The 17,510-nt window shown below is 38.5% G+C and overlaps 1 protein-coding gene across 2 annotated transcripts in view; it reads left to right on the top strand.

Annotated features, from left to right (window-relative positions):
- The first annotated feature begins 281 nt into the window (after window positions 1-281).
- The window catches only part of FAM155A (family with sequence similarity 155 member A), a 704,134-nt gene continuing 686,905 nt past the window's right edge, over window positions 282-17,510 (top strand). The window contains exon 1 of one of the 2 annotated variants that reach the window (XM_021929448.2): window positions 282-1,428. In XM_021929448.2, coding sequence (XP_021785140.1) covers window positions 514-1,428 — 915 coding nt within the window. In that variant the 5' untranslated portion in view covers window positions 282-513. The remainder of the gene's footprint in view (window positions 1,429-17,510) is intronic. The other variant, XM_021929449.2, reaches the window with a different exon arrangement.

The following is a 17,510-nucleotide window of genomic DNA, read 5'->3' as shown; positions in this document are numbered from 1 at the left end:
GCAGGGGAGAGCGGGCTGGGCTCCGCGGGGCCATGGGGACCCGCGCGCTGACAATGCCTGGGTGACCGGAGCCGCGCCAGCCACCCCGTCACCTCTACCATCGCCCCCTGCACCCAGCCTCGCCACCGGCCACCAGCACCAGCCTCCTCCGTCTCTCTCTCTCTCTCTCTCTCTCTCTCTCTCTCTCTCTCTCTCTCCATTATTGTTTCCCACTCTACAGAGGATGGGGTCGGCTGATGATTAGGTCGGAAGCAAGTCAGACCTTCCTTCAAACCTGGTAATATTTATGTAGGCAAAAGAGACAGAGAGATAAAAGAGAGGGAGAGAGAGAGGGAGAGAGAGAGAGAGAGAGGAGAGAGGGAGAGGGGGAGAGAGAGAAAGAGAGAGAGAGGAGAGAGAAGAAACGGGAGGAGGGGATAAGGAAATTAAACCCTTTAAGTCAATGCATATTGTGGTGACACCGGCACAGGCGCCCTCACGGTGGAGTCGGCCAGGGCTGTGCGTTCCCAAAATATGACCAGGGGTGCTTGGATGTGTCGGCAGTATGACGACGGCTTAAAAATCTGGTTGGCAGCACCCCGAGAGAACGAGAAACCGTTCATCGATTCCGAGAGGGCTCAGAAATGGCGACTGTCTCTGGCATCTCTCTTGTTTTTCACAGTCCTGCTCTCTGATCACTTGTGGTTCTGCGCCGAGGCCAAGCTGACCCGGGCCCGGGACAAGGAGCACCAGCAGCAGCAGCGGCAGCAGCAGCAGCAGCAGCAGCAGCAGAGGCAGCGGCAGCAGCAGCAGCAGCAGCGGCGGCAGCAGGAGCCCTCCTGGCCCGCGCTCCTGGCGAGCATGGGGGAGTCCTCGCCTGCCGCCCAGGCACACAGACTCCTCTCCGCCTCCTCGTCCCCCACCCTGCCCCCCTCCCCGGGAGACGGCGGCGGTGGCGGCGGCAAGGGCAACCGAGGCAAAGACGACCGGGGCAAGGCTCTTTTTCTAGGAAACTCTGCCAAGCCCGTGTGGCGCCTGGAGACTTGTTACCCCCAGGGCGCGTCCTCGGGCCAGTGCTTCACGGTGGAGAATGCGGACGCGGTGTGCGCCAGGAACTGGAGTCGGGGGGCGGCCGGGGGGGACGGGCAGGAGGTGAGGAGCAAGCATCCCACTCCGCTCTGGAACTTGTCGGATTTTTACCTTTCGTTTTGTAATTCCTACACACTTTGGGAGTTGTTCTCGGGGTTGTCCAGTCCCAACACTTTGAACTGCAGTCTGGATGTGGTGCTCAAGGAAGGCGGCGAGATGACCACCTGCAGGCAGTGCGTCGAGGCTTACCAGGACTATGACCACCATGCTCAGGAGAAATACGAAGAGTTTGAAAGCGTGCTCCACAAATATTTACAGTCGGAGGAGTACTCGGTGAAATCCTGTCCTGAAGACTGTAAGGTAGGAACCCTCGGGGGTTTCCCCCTTTCCTGCACTTTCCTATCTCTGTTTGCTCGGTTGGGGTGTTTTCTCGAGTTTAGTAGTATTATTTTTTTGAGCTCTGGTTTTGTTACTTTGTGTTTTCTGCTGATATTGAGAGCTTGGCTTGCTGTTTGAGTTGAGAATACCTGGTGGATTGCTGGTGGACTGACTAATGCCTTCTTCTGGGAGTCCTTGGAAGATCAGGGAAGTCCCCGGTTATCTGAGATAATAAAGCTGGCACTTTAACTGTTTCTTACATCCATGCAGTTGGCTCAAACTCTGTTACATCTTTTAAAAAATGGAAGTTGAAAAAGTCTTGTCAGGAAGATAGCAATGAGACTGCACACTGATGCTCACAGGTAAAGTCAGAAGAGTTAGAGACAGGCATGTGTGGTTTGCAATATAGATCTGCACACAGGAACGCTCTCATAGTGACATCATTAAGTTGGTTGAACAAGAGAAAGTGGTTGTAGTTGTTTCAGTAGTTAAAAAAAACCCCTGTTTTTACAGGGGTAGTTCTGGTCAGAAAGTCTGGGGGCCTACCTGAGGATATTTATTTTTTTTAAGTTTCCTGTTTCCTCTTGGACATTTGTATAATTATTGATCTGGGACTCACTATGAATGAAAAGTTGCAATTAGGTGTCTAGTGATTGATTAGCAATAGGCTATTTATCAGACACGCTATGTAATTAGCTTGATTTTCAGTATGCTTTCCAGAAGTATTAAATGGCAAAACGTTGATGCTATAGTTAAAATTTACTGAAATATTTAATAGTCTGTATTATATTGAAGCTCTCCCTGTTCAATGTAATAAAGAATATAAACCTTGCTGATGGGCAAATGGGAAGCCTGCGCAAGTTTCTTAAGAATTGGTCTATGCAAATGTAACCATAGGTACAGGTTTTAATAGAAGTGTCTCTGTCCGTGGTGCTGAAACGATATTTAACCAAGAGCTGTATTGAAGATGAAGATACTGCAGTGACCTTTAGTAGGGAAGATGTAATGACAGAATCTCTATAAGCCTTAGTGTTTTGTTCCAAGGGCAATTTCTTACACAGCACAATAAACTGGTACTGCTTTTCAAAGGAAATAATACACCACATTCTCTCTCTTTCTTTCTCTCTCCTACTTTCCCAATCCTATATACAAACAGAACAACTGTCCCTCTGTCTCACTTGCGTTCCGCTGGGAAAATGAAGTCAAGGGTGGTATAGATCAAATAATTCTGTGACTTTTTGATAAAAGAACTGGACTAAGGGATGCTTATTTTAAATGAATACAGTTGAAGGGCCATATTTTACTTTGGGTGGATTAGTTGTGCTTTTGACAAAAATTAAACTCAAACTGACCTTGCCTTATTATCATTCTTTAAGACCAGAAACACAGCTCTCTGAAAATAGTAAGTCTGAATTTACGACATTAATTTAGAGTGGTACTTCACTAGACAAGTGTATCTTAAACTTTTCTATCTAACTTTTTAACCATATCAGTTTAACTTATGCCTGGGAATAAAACTTTAATGGTAGAAATTAATAATGAATAACTACTGCAATTATTGCATAGTTATTTATTTTGACAAGATATGTTGCACTGAAATTGTATAAAAAAGGAAACTCTATGTCTACTAATTCTACTACTAATAAAAATATTGCAGAGGTTTCAGTATAGTTGTGTTCAAGAGTGGTACCCTGTAATAATTATATTTCCCTCATTTCCTGCATGTAAACCCTAATTTCTGATAATTTTCATTTGTACAACTCAACTCAGTATTTAAAAGATAGTCAGTATTGACAGTGGACTGCAGCATATTTTCAAATAAGCATGCCAAATACATCTTAAATGTTCAAGTAAATGTATTGAAAAGTTTTCTTTCCCCTTAACCTAAATTACATCTCAACTGTATATTTACATCATTGACATCATCATAGCGATAAAGTATAGTGTAAGTTAACTCATTTATAACGCTATTGCCTACTTCTGGATTGTGTTTTTGTGTAAAGTAGAAATTAACTGTATGCACAAAAAAGCACATTATAAAAACCTTAATTTCTTTAAAAACTTATTCTTCACATTGATAAGTAAATGCAGACACTTGATTTCTTGTCACCACACCGGAGAATTAATTACATGTTACTTCTTGCAGACATTTATTGGTTGTGCGGTGTTTTTTTGTTGTGGTTTCTTGTAAACTTGAAATATTTATTCCATAATAGCTGTTGTCAAAATTACAGGTGCAGATTTAAAGTGTGGTGTTCTTGGTTTAAGACTCACAAATCAATTGATTATATGTAGAAAGGTAGTAGAAGCATAGTTCTTGTTTAACATGTAATTTCTCTTTGATTCTGAAACAGCTACAAACACATTCACATATAAACTGTAATACATGACTTAAAATGTTTTTGTCCTCGAAAGATGTGCCTGAGTTTCTTTCTGAATACTTTTACTTATTTCAGATGGACTTATGCCTATGAAATGACTATCATTAGGAGCCTTCTTCAAGATAGAAGTTCTATGCAGAATTTTTCCTTTCTGAAGGCATCTGCAAAGTCATAGGCTACATTAAAAGTAAATGTATTATATTTATGTAATTGGTAATATTTTCATTAAAAATTAATTTTAGTGTATAACTTATAAATATATTTATTAAGATTGTAGAGAAAAGAATACATAAAATCATGTAGGCACTACAAATTATTGGGATTCATATTTTAGAAAAACTATATTAACTTTATTATCCTCATTTATAATTAAATGAGTAATGCAGTGATTTCTAAATTTTAGAGTTAGGATGAATTATTACTTTCCAGTTATATATTCTCCCCTCATTCAGAATTGCTACATTTCATATAAAATAAGAATAAATTAAATTTCATTTTGATTTAAATTGTTTAAAAGGCTTTTTGACCAATTATTCCGAAGAAACCCCTTAGAATAGATCTAATAGAATTATAGTGTCTCAAATTTATAGTAATTGCTGCTCAAGCATAGATTGGATGTACTTCTGTATTGCAACGTATCATTTAAAAAATGTGCACTCAGTAATACTTCTAAATATTCTGATAAATGTAAATATATGCATTTATCTGGGAAATTATTTATGGATAAATAAGGAACACAAGATGTTGACTATATCATTACTACTGTAGCATTTTGCTGCATTACATAGAGTAGCAAATATTACAGTAGTAATTTTCCCTTGTAGTTTACAGTATTATTTAAAACAATGTTTTCGATATGTAATAAAAAACTGACAAAGCTACCAAAATTTTTAAGTTGTTTGACAATATTAAAAAATGAAATATTCTAAGTTACAAAAGTACAAATATTTATTATAAACATGCTTGATTTTTACTTAAATACAGATTTTCTCTTATACATGCCATTCTTTAGTTCCTGATAATTCTTGCAAATAAATATAACATAAACTTTTATTTTACAGACAAATTTCTATAGTTATTGATAGCTTTATTTAGTTACTATTCCCTCAAACCGTTGGTCAATGTAAGTGGGTTTGAGATTAGATTGCAAAATAAATCATTGTACCGTCTATACTTTAGTTCTGTCAGTATAAATTGTAATTTTTGTTCTCTCAAGAATGTATGAATGCTCAGATTTTTATTTTACAATCTTATATTAAAGCGGATTATATTGCTTATTTTTATTTAACACACACTGACCAAAAGGATACCTTGCAAGTATTAGGCATGTATAGCAGAGTTCTCTCATTTGTATCACCCACAAACATTACCCAACTAATTTGAGAACATAGAGTTTGGTTTACATAACGTACAATTTGAAAAGAAAAAAATGCATTTCTTAAATTCTTATGAATTTTAGTGCTTTAGTGCTGCACACTGAAGATTCATAAAGAAATAGTTCTCACTCTGTCACCCAGGCTGGAGTGCAGTGGCACAATCTTGGCTCACTGCAACCTCCACCTCCCAGGTGCAAGCGATTCTCCTGCTTCAGCTTCCCGAGTAGCTGGGACTACAGTTGCGCGCCACCACACTTTGGATAGTTTTTTGTATTTTTCACAGTGACACTGTTTCATCGTATCAACCAGGATGGTCTCGATCTCCTGACCTCGTGATCTGCCCGCCTTGGCCTCCCAAAGTGCTGGGATTACAGGTGTGAGCCACAGCGCCTGGCCAAGAAATAGTTTTTTAAGAAGAAATCAAATATCTTACAAATTTTTTCACTTAAATTTTGAACCAAAAATATTTTTCTCTTGACTAAGTGCTATTGTAATATCATGTCACTCTTCAGAAGTGTGGAGTACACATCTATAAATAGAACCTTTTAATATTCTATCACTTCATTTACAAATAATTTTTATAGTGGAATTGCTTCTCTACAAGATCAGTCTGACCATGCAGATGACTACTTAAAATTTTTTTTTATTGATACCTAATAGTTACACACATTTTTATTTCTTTAACCATTAGTAAAGCTATTTATGGGGTTGAGAATATCATAATCATTTTAGTTTATGGTTTATCTCCATGTACAACTATTGATTTATGATTTGCGTTTTATTTTTATAGAAAGATATTCAAAATTATATCTTATTATTAAATATTTGTTTTCTCACAGACCGTGGAATACATATTTTTAGTTTGAACTTGTAACTGGGTCAAACTAGTGGCTACATAGGTATGATCACAAAGTTTAAATAGTTGCTGTTATATATTGTTTTTAACCTCTTTTTTTAGATGAAGTTAGTGTCTGCATATACACAGTAAATTAAAGTATTAACAAAGGAAATCAAGCAATGCTCTCATTCTCACTCTCCTCCACATGTAAATCATAATTCATTAACATATATTTTTACCAGATTTAATGTACAAGAACAAATTTATGGATAACTGTTTCAAACAAAAGACTATTTTGATTTGAAAGATGTGAACTGTTGCTTTAATTTTATTTCTCAATTTTCTTTTAAAATATTTATCCCTGTGTTGATCTCACAATGACTAAGCAGCAAATATTTTGTTGTTTCTATTGATTTACATTGCAAATATATTTTTTTCAGTGAACATATACTCTAGATTAGTGGTCTTTGGGGTCACAGTGGAATATCCTGGAAAGCTTTGAGGGCACTAAGGCCAGGGCATCCCCAATCCTAAGAGATTCTGATTTTATCGTCCTGCTGGTGTCATGGGTCTGGGCTCTGTCAAATTTTCCCTGGTGATTCTGATGTGCAGCCAAGGTTGGGAACCACCATTCTGGTTCACAGTGACAATTGATATGGAATGACTTTCAGCTCCTATGTCTCAGTAGTACATAATAATCCCATTTGCTCAACTGATGAAAGTAGAACTCAGGTATTTTTAAAAAGTGGTAATGGCAATAAGACATAGCCCAAGGGCAGGGAACAAATTTCTATTGATGAGACTGAGGAAGTGCATGAGAAGTGAACTAACTGGGTTTCAGGGTTAGGGAATGTGCCAGAAGGGATCATGGAGAGAAGGAGGTGGATGTGTGTGGAGGGCCAGAGTTTTGACTACTTAAGGTTGTGTCAGGCGACTGTGGATTTTCTATATTTTAGCCAAGGTTGTAATATCAGTCATCTTTTTTATTTTTTAAGTTTAATTCATGAGATACTATATAAAGTTAAATTTAAATTTTATCTAATAAGAAATCAAGCATCATTACAATCTGCATAGTTGAATTTCGTCAATGTAATGCTTTAATTTACTCTGAATGTTTTTTTCCTTTTTTTTTTGAGATGGAGTTTTGTTCTGTCCTCTAGGCTGGAGTGCAGTGGCATAATCTCAGCTCACTGCAACCTCCGCCTCCTGAGTTCAAGCGATTCTCCTGCCTCAGTCTCCCAAGTAGGTGGGATTACAGTAGCTGCGATTATAGCCTTCCACCACGCCCAGCTAATTTTTGTATTTTTGTTGAGATGGTGTTCACCATGTTGGCCGGGCTGGTCTCGAACTCCTGACCTCCAATGATCCACCTGCCTCGGCCTTCTAAACTGCTGGGATTACAGGCGTGAGCCACTGCACCCGGCCCACTCTGATTCTTTAATACTGGAAATGAGAGATGGTTAACATGAGTCCTTTCTTGTCAACAAATTGTTAATAACTTACAGACATATTATACTGGAATGCATGAAAATATTTAATTCTTGGGTAGTTTTTAAAAAAATTCTTGGGCTTTTAAGGTGTTAAAATATGGTAGTTGATTTTCCCCACTTGAGGTTTTCTTTTTACATTGAGTCATTTACAAACAAAATTTATAGAAGCTATCTCAGATGGTTAAAGATCCTGCAAAAGATAGATGTTTAATACCTGTTTAATTACCATTATTGATCTTAGCAGTAGAACATGTGTGATGGGTGAATGCAATAATCATTTCTTTGGAAATACATGGGGATTTTGTATGTCAGCCGCTTCACTTTGCACAAGAAGGAAAATGAGTTCCATCAACATTGTGAAATAGATGACTTAGCCTCTTCACCTCTCAGTTTTCCTTTCCACCTTGTCAATGTGCCTTCTTTCCATGGCTGGGTCCTCTCCTGCCATTTGTTAGCTGCATTTTCAGAGCCTGTGTACCATGGGAAACTCGAAATTCAGAATTCTTTCTTTTCTTCTCTGTACCTTTGCCTTCATCAAAAAAGATTGATCTCTTTCTTACTGAGCTGTCACTGACTTTGTTTATTTGAATAGAAAACTGAACTAAGATGTTAAATAGATGATCATGACAAAGTATTAGCTCCTACAGAAAATGACTTAAATCACCCAGAAATTTAAGCCCTAGAACAATCTTTAATAGCAGGGAACAAGCTTCAGAATTTATTAGATGTCAGAAACTATTCTAATTTGTTTAATCCTCACATCAACTTTATGAGGTAAGTATTATTACAAATTTTACAGATGGGGAATGTGAGGACATAAAGTTAACTATCCCAAGGTCAAACAGACGAGTTATTTGTTTGTTTGTTTGTTTGTTTATTTATTTATTTATTTATTTATTTATTTATTTTGAGACAGAGTCTCTCTCTATTGCCCAGGCTGGAGTGCATTGGCACAATCTCAGCTCACTGCAACCTCCGTCTCCCAGTTCAAGTGATTTTTATGCCTCAGCCCACTGAGTAGCTGGGATTGCAGATGTGCTTCACCACAAATGGCTAATTTTTGTATTTTTGATAGAGATGGAGTTTCCAAATGTTGGCCCGGTCTTGAACTCTCCACCTCAGGTGATGCTCCCACCTCGGCTTTCCAAAGTGCTGGGATTACAGGCCTGAGCCACTGCACCCAGCCAAGATGGGTAATTTAAATATTAGGTTCATTTCATCACTGTAAGTGTTTTCTTTTTCCTTTTGATTAGAAATATTTACAAACATCCCAAAGAATTAAGAGATTATTATAATAAACCTACATATAACTGTCTCATAAATTAACAATTATTAAGAATTTTGGCCGGGCGCGGTGGCTCAAGCCTGTAATCCCAGCACTTTGGGAGGCCGAGACGGGCGGATCACGAGGTCAGGAGATCGAGACCATCCTGGCTAACAAGGTGAAACCCCGTCTCTACTAAAAAATACAAAAAACTAGCCGGGCGAAGTGGCGGGCGCCTGTGGTCCCAGCTACTCGGGAGGCTGAGGCAGGAGAATGGCGTGAACCCGGGAGGCGGAGCTTGCAGTGAGCTGAGATCCGGCCACCGCACTCCAGCCTGGGGGACAGAGCCAGACTCAGTCTCAAAAAAAAAAAAAAAAAGAATTTTGCCATATTTGCTCCTTCTATTTAGTTTTAATTTATCATCAAAAACATTTGTCAGATGATATAGAAAAAAGAAGAGAGAAATGTGAAAATTCTGGGCAACTAGGATGGATGGCCAGGTTTATCATTGTCAAAGTCTTAGGTAACCTGAATATGAATGAATAGTGTGAAGATCAGAGGAACACTTAGGTTTCTGATTTCATGTTTAGAGCTGAGTAGAGAAAGGATGAGTGTAAGGTTTTGGTGGGAGGGAAGTAAACTTTGGAGATCAATGATAATTTCTACAAATTCATAAATTTCAGTATGGCAGAGTCTCTTAGTCTGGTTGGGTTGTTGAGACAAAATACCACATACTGCATGGCTTAAACCATAGATACATATTTTCTCACAGACCCAGAGGCTTCAAGTTCATGACCAAAGTGCAGACAAATTTGGTGTCTGGGGAGGGCTCTCTTCCTGGCTTTCAGATGGCCACCTTCTTACCAAGTCCTCATGTGGGGTTTCCTCTGTGCATGTGTAGTGAGAGAGCAATAGGTTGATAGGATGAAGTTGGGATAGGAGAAGCAATAGGTTGGGATAGGATGAAACAGAGATCAATTCAAAAGTTGCTGCCTTTCTTAGGAGTAATAGGATGGTCTTCTAAATCAGTACTCTTCAGAAGAACTTCGTGTGATGATGGAAGTGCTTTATTTTCTGCCCTGTCCAATGTGGTAGCCACTGGCCACATGTGGTTATTGAGCACTTGAAATGTGGCTGGGGTAAATGAAGAGCTAAAAATTTAATTTTATTTAATTGTAATTAGTCCAAGTTTAAATAGCTCCATGGGGCTAGTGACTATGATGTTGGACAGAAAATTCTAAATGACTACAGTGGCCGTGGAAGTGGAGAAGAAAGGCCACATTCAGGAAGCTTTTCTGAGTTCACATTTACAGTATGTAGTAACCAATTTTATTTAGAGGGAGAATATGAAGTAAGTTTTGTAAAGTGTGAAACTGGAGATATGTTGTGACATTTAAAAAATTATATTAATTTTAACTCAATTGTATCTTCTGGGATACATGTACAGAACATACAGGTTTGTTACATTGGTAGACATGTGCCATGGTGGTCTGCTGCATCCATCAACCCATCACCTAGGTATTAAGCCCCATTTAATAAGATAGGAAATAAAGGAGGAAGAACAAGTTGAGACTGGTGAAAAAAGGGAGTTCATTTTTGAAGATAATGATAGCAGGAGCTGTCCAGTAGATGGTATGCCACTTGGGCAGGGAGCTTGAGTGCGAAGTCCACTCTCCACTTGTCGGTTTGATCTGGAAGCTGTGGGCAGAGATTAGATGACTTAACCAAAACACGCGATGTGAAGAGAACGCCAAAGATAAATCCTGAGGAAAAGCAACAGTTAAGGGAAGGGTTTGGCAGAAAATGGACCAGGGAAAGAGACAAAGAAGGAAAAAGGAATGATGGTGAGAATGAGAACAAGACATAGGAGTGGGAAGGGTGGGATTGAGAGAGAGGAAAAGAGAGCAGGGAGAAGGAGAAGGATGGAATCATGAGACTGTGATGATCTGAAAGCCTAGGTAAGGATTTTAAGCCAGATACAGATTCAGTGTCCAACATTGCAGAGAGGACATGTGGGATGAAGTCTAGAAATAGGTCACTGAATTTGACAAGTTAAGTGTTGGTCACTTTACAAGAGTAGTTTTAACAGAATGGTAGGAAGAGATGTCAAAATGTGATGGATTAAGGAATGAACTGGAGATAGGAAATAAAGACTAGTCCAAACCTCTCTTCACTAAGTTTGGCACTGAAACAGAAAGAGAACAGAATAAGTGGGAAGATGGATGTGAGTTTACAGAAATAAATGATGTATGATGGAATAAACTTTAGAATATGTGTAACCTTTGATCTAAGATCCAGATGGGGGTATGTGATTGAAAGAATATTAAGGAAGAATTAACGATGGCAACAGATGGAAAAGAAGAGGTGATGGGTTCTTTTTTTGCTTTTTTCTCTGCCTTGGGGAGGAGGAGAGGTTGTGTCTTGTACATGCTGCTGTACATCTAAGAACCTTTATTTTCTTGTTTATGTTTTAAACAGGAACAATGATTTACTTTCTGAATTTCTGAAAATAAACACATAGTGAACTTGAATATGTTTAAATGAAGTAGAAAACTCATTTTCAAATGATATAAAATAATTATTCGCTTTAAATATGGAATCAGCAACAATTATATAGTATGTATTACTATAAATTATTTTCCATCAGAAGGTGTTGCCCTGAGATATAATGGCAAATTTCTATAACCAACTGAATTAAATATGGCTAGCTCTTTCTTAGTTTCCTGAGAAATATTAGTATGTGTAATAGAAAATTATAAAGATAGAAATTAGTTTTAACCCTAATAAGAAAGCATAGTAAAATAGTTTAAAGAATGATTGAGGATAGACTGGTTCAACTTCCAGTTTCACCATTTATTAGTCATATGACATTGCTCAAGTTACTTAAAATAAGGATGTGAATACCTCTCCTATACCAATGGTCAGGGGGAAGAAATTAAGAGACTCCTGAGCATATGAAAATACCTGGCCTAGCGCTTGATGATGCCCAATAAATGGTAGCAATTCATTAAAACCCATGGGAAACATCAATAAAATTAATATAGTCCTCACTTGAGATCTCATATAAATTTTGTGTAAAGAAGACTCATTTACAAGACTTTTATAAACAGACTTTGCTTATTGTATGGTAAAATCCTCTGATTTATTGCATCTACATTTATTGTGCTTCTCTAGAAGGTGACTCTAAATTATTGAACAACTCTAGAGTAAAATGGAAAACACAAGTTCAGTTGGAGTAAAAATGTTTCATTCCTAAGGCTGGAATCTTTTTCTCTATTTTAATTTAGAGATTAACACGTGCTACATTTTAGATTGACCGGATCCTGGTAGATGTGTAACCAAAGGCCTTGAGCACTTTGGTTCACAGCCTTTTTGAGAGGGCAAGTGAGGAACCATTGTAGTGATCTTCCATCTCCTGTAAACCTGTGGGTAGAAATGGGTCTTGGGAAACGTTTTGTGTTATGTCATCTTTCAGGCATTGGAAAGCCATGTGTCTCCAGATTCCACTGTAGAAGGTGTGAACTTTGTCCTGCACCCTAGATTTTCAGCTTTGTATTCCGTTATGTTTGGTTGTCTCTGTTGTTCTCTACTTCACTCAGCATTTATCCACTCAGCCATAGTTAGTGTTTTTATTGATTGAGGAGTGAGATGAAGTGGGTAGCAGATACCCTTGATGTCGAACTAGAGCTACCAGACAAGGCAAACCTGGTAGCCAAGATAGAGAAGATGGAGCAGGTTGAAGAAAAGGTTGGAAGTTGTGTTGCATGAATGGAAACAGGATTACCCTGAGGAAGAGAAGACATAGGGAGACACAGCAATGCTCTTTAACTTGATGAAAATCATCCTGTGGAAGAAAGTCTTACTATCCAATGCTTTGTGTTGCTTTAGGGGTGAGAGTGAGGCTCTGGGTGCAGGTGTTTTGGCAAAAAGATCTCTGCTCTAAATAAGGAAGAGTGTTCTATTAAAGGAATTGCTCTCCTACAAAAGGAAGGGCTGTCTGAGGAACTCAAGAGCACATTTCCACAGAAGATGTACAAATGGGATGGGAGCTGTCGGCCACCACCCTAGAGGGCATCTTTCCTATGGGTTGCAGGTTGGACTACATAATTTTGAACATTCCATCCAACATCCTTTGGCATAAGATGAGGCACCCGGAAGTGACTTTGCATGGTGAGATGGTACTTATTGCCAGTAAAATTCCGTCACATAAAAAAAAACCCTATTTTTTTTAGCCTAACACCTTGCTCACAGTAATAGTACCTTGCTTTTAAAAAGGAAAGCTTGCCAATTTCAACTTTAAATTATTTCTCTGATTCCTATTCATGTTATCAGTGAGAATAATTTAAAAAATAATGAATAAAGTATATATACTTACCCTAGAGTTACGAAGTCAACTAATTTCTAAGTACTTTTTTGCTCTTGCTAATGTCAAGAATATATACTGTCTCATCTCTTCTGATCACAAACATATCAAGCATTATAAACTCTCAAAGAACCCTTTTGAGCAAAGCAGGACTAAACATTATGGCGGTGCTGGGAAGGACAAGTTTCGTATGACCTTTCTCCATTGGTTTCACAGCACTTCTTTGCACATAGTAATTCATGTCCACATCCAATTCTTTGGGGACGTTATCGAAAGGACTGAAGTCACTGTATACAAATTCTTTCTCTTGCCCAGGTGCAGTGGCTCATGCCTGTAATCTCAGCACTTTGGGAGGCTAAGGCAGGAGGATAGCGGGGTTTGGGGTTTTGCTTGAAATCCCAGCTTGGGCAGAGATAGTGGAACTCTGTCTCTACAAGAAATTTTTAAAAAATTAGCCAGGCATGGTGGTGCATACCTGTGGTCCCAGCTACACAGGAAGTCACTTGAAACCATGAGGTTGAGGCTACAATGAGCAGTATTCTTGCAACTGTACTCCAGCCTGGACAATAGAGCAAGAGCCTGTCTAAAAAAAAAAAAAAAAAAAAAATTCTTGTTCTCAGGCAATTCCACTTATTCAATAAACAAGTTCTGTCACGATGATGTTATCATCCGTATGTTATTCATTCCCCCCAAAAATTCAACAGCATGGGCAAAATCAGTTTTCTTTAACAAAGGGGTAACTAAGACTTAAAGAGGTTAACAATGTGCGAACATTCTCATAGGTAAGTATGGCACATCCAGAATTCAAACCCAGGAATACCTGGCTCTTAATCTCTTGGGTTTACCTTCACATTACTTTGTACTGCTCACTGTGCCACAAGTCTTTGCGCATGTCTGGTTGCCTTGTTGTTTCTTTTGTTTTTGTTTTAGAGGGAAGGAGGTGGAGGAGAACAGCAGGAGTTGATAAAGTATCCAATTATTTGGTACATAAAAGATAATGTAACTTGCTTTACCCAGAATGTGTGCTGTTGTGGCAGCTTGGTGTAAAGCAGGAGTGTCCAATCTTTTGGCTTCTGGGGGCCACATTGGAAGAATTGTCTTGGACCCACATAAAATACACTAACACTAATGATAGCTGATGAGCTAAAAAAGAAAATCGCAAAAATGTTTTAAGAAAGTTTATGAATTTGTGTTGGGCCACATTCAAAGCTCTCCTGGGCTGCCAGCGGCCCACAGGCCGGGAATTGGACAATCTTGGTGTAAGGAATGAGCATGGGCTTAAGAGTCAGAGAGGCCTTGATTCCCAGGGTGCTTTCACCAGTTCCTGTGAAATGGGGATTGGTCCATCCAGTTGAAGGCAGCACCCAGAGAAGCAATGGAGCAAGTGTGTGGTGAAATGTGGCTACAGCTTCCTTTGCGTCAGCGAAACGCCTCTGCAAAGAGGTGGCCACTCCCTGCTGCGCTTCGCCAGCACTCCACGGTGCCTGCTGGCTAGATGCTGAGCTGGTAGAAAAGATCCACGAGGCTCGCTGCCTAATCTCAGTGATTGGTTTCTTACCAAAAGTTGGCCTTTTCCTGGTCCAAATGTACTGCCTCACAGACGGTTTGAAGTAGGTTTCCATATAGGGCTCTCTCTCTCTCTCTCTTTTTTTTTTTTTTTTTTTTTGAGACGGAGTCTTGCTCTGTCGCCAGACTGAAGAGTAGTGACGCGATCTTGGCTCACTGCAACCTCCTCCTCCGGGGTTCAAGCGATTCTCCTGGGTCAGCCTCCTGAGTAGCTGGGATTACAGGCGCACACCACCACGCCTGGCTAACTTTTTTGTACTTTTAGTAGAGACGGTGTTTCACCATGTTGGCCAGGATGGTCTCAATCTCTTGACCTCGTGATCTGCCTGCCTCAGCCTCCCAAAGTGCTGGAATTACAGGCGTGAGCCAGCGCCCCCGACCCCATGGGTAATAAATTAAACCTCAGGAATCACAGTGACCCTAGATAGCTGTGGAGTTTGGAAAGAAGCAAATGTTTTTAAAAAGTTCAATCTGAATCTTAAATCATTTAGAATTGGGTATCTCCTGCCCGTAGGGAACGGCACACTGGTGGTGTTGGACCACTAGGCAACAAGTTGTCGGGCAGGTATGCCTTCTCAGGCAATGGGCTCATGCCAAAGTCCAGATGAAATAGCAAATAGCAAAAAAACAAACAAACAAACAAACAAAAAAAACCCCACATGCATGAAAATACAAGTGACCTGCTTTCTGGAGGTTTGGCCAAGTATGGCAGGTTTCAGACACATTCTGTGGGTCCTGGGAAGTTTCTAAATATGTATATTGAATATTAAAAGTCACTTATGAAAAGATGAATCCTTTCATATCATTTCAGCTTTGACTGTTTTTACACTGAATGTTCATTTTTATTCAGTGTGCCTGCAAATTCTAGTAAAGAGGAGAGAATTCAGCTCTGAGTGAATAAAATCCTGTCTGCATAGTTTTGCTTCATTGACAATAAAATGGAGTATTTGCTGTCAACTAAATTTGATTTCTCCATTAAATGAATTAACTCTTTAAGATGATTAAAATAATTCATCCAATCTTTAAGTATTTTTTAGTATTTTGTTGTCCTTACAACTTAGTGGGTGAAACAATCCAACTATCTATATGCTATATTCATCTACAATGAGTCAAAGGGGCTATGTTTTGACAAAATCAAACTTTAAAAAAGAGTGCCCAATCTATTTTTGCGTGTTTTATTTAGTCTTTGATGAATACATTTCTCATATCTAAATAACTGCAAAATCTGTGGAACATTAGGAAAGTCTATTGATATTTATGTCTTAAATCTTTAATCGTACATTTAGAATTAAATATATTAGTTTAAAATTTAATTTGTGGTATTGCAGTATTGTGATACTAAGAACTCCAATTTTTTCATACTGAAAATTTCAGTTTTCTTAAAGCTGTGGGGATCATCTTTGATGTTCCTCAATTGTTAAGTAGCGACTTTACAAAAGGCCGTAATTGCAGGAGTGGCTCCAATGCTTATCAGTTTTTCCTAGCTCCCTTTTTGACTGTGTCCACAAGAAAAGTAAAGTAAGACCCATAAACAACTACAATTGAGACAAATAAAAATATGCAAAGATTTAAAACATTGTTTTGTAATTAATTTTCTGGGGCTAATAATCTTTCTCAGAAATATGGTAAATCACTGATTAGGAAATGAAGCTCAGGTTTTCAATATTACACCCTACTTAGATGGATGTTAAATTTTCTCACAATGTCAACTTTAGTCAGATTAAACGCAAAATCTGAGCAGTGCAAATTTGCATTCCTTTTACAACTGGAGAACATTAATAATATTAAAACAATATAGCTAAAGACACTATACAGCACTCAACAATTTCCTTTTTCTCCATGTGATGATTAGAGTAGATGAATTGTAGAAAAATTAATTTACGATAGAGCTGGTTTAGGGAAAAATCATATTCACTCAAATATGACTTTTAATTAATTCATCTTAATAGCCTGACATGTGAAGTGCATGGGATAAGATGAAGTGGCTGAATGGATGCTGCTGATAAGCCAGGGAAACCACAAAATGATGTTTGAGAGTTCGCATTTCCTACCTCTGACCAATTATAATAATTTTCTCTTATCAGTGGAATGCTAGCTCCATTGTGGGTTATTTTGTATGGCCCTAAACCTGTACTTTTTCTGCTGTGTTTTTTTGATGGCATGACAACAGATAATGTACTTAATGTGGAAACTTATGAAAAATAATTTTCCAAAGGGCTTTTCAACCTGGTTCTTCTGATTTCTTCAAGTAATGGTGAAGGACCATTTTCTCGGTTGCCCATGCTTGTGGAATGAGCACATGAATCAGACAGACCAAGATCTGTCAGTTCTGAAGAGGTCACATACATTGCTTTGAAATGATCACAGTGACTTTGTGCAAAGGATATGATCATTGTTGTCCAGAGTCATTAAAGGATGCTACATAAAGAACATTTTAATGTCTCAATGTGTGATCATTTTCTTTGGGAATGCATTTTGTCACACAAGTTTTGTGTACTACGTGGAAAAAGAAACATAGTAGACCAACAAATGAATATTGCTTCTTAAAAATAGAATTTTAGTGGAAACGGTTCTTAATTTGAGTGCTGTTGTTATATGGCAATGGTAATTTAGGCACTGAGATAAAAGGTGTCCCACAGTGCACCTAGTTTAACAATGAATAAGTATTTCATCATGTGTGACTCATATATGGACATGGAAAAATGTAAGCCATTTACATATAAACACGATGCTTGTTAAAGGAAAGGAGGAAAAGAATATAATGGAAAACCTAGAAGAAAACTTGC

Source organism: Papio anubis, chromosome 15, assembly GCF_008728515.1.
Source record: "Papio anubis isolate 15944 chromosome 15, Panubis1.0, whole genome shotgun sequence".
Taxonomy (NCBI): Eukaryota; Metazoa; Chordata; class Mammalia; order Primates; family Cercopithecidae; genus Papio; species Papio anubis.
The sequence above is the reverse complement of the archived record's forward strand: the minus strand, read 5'-3'. Positions and strand labels throughout refer to the sequence as shown.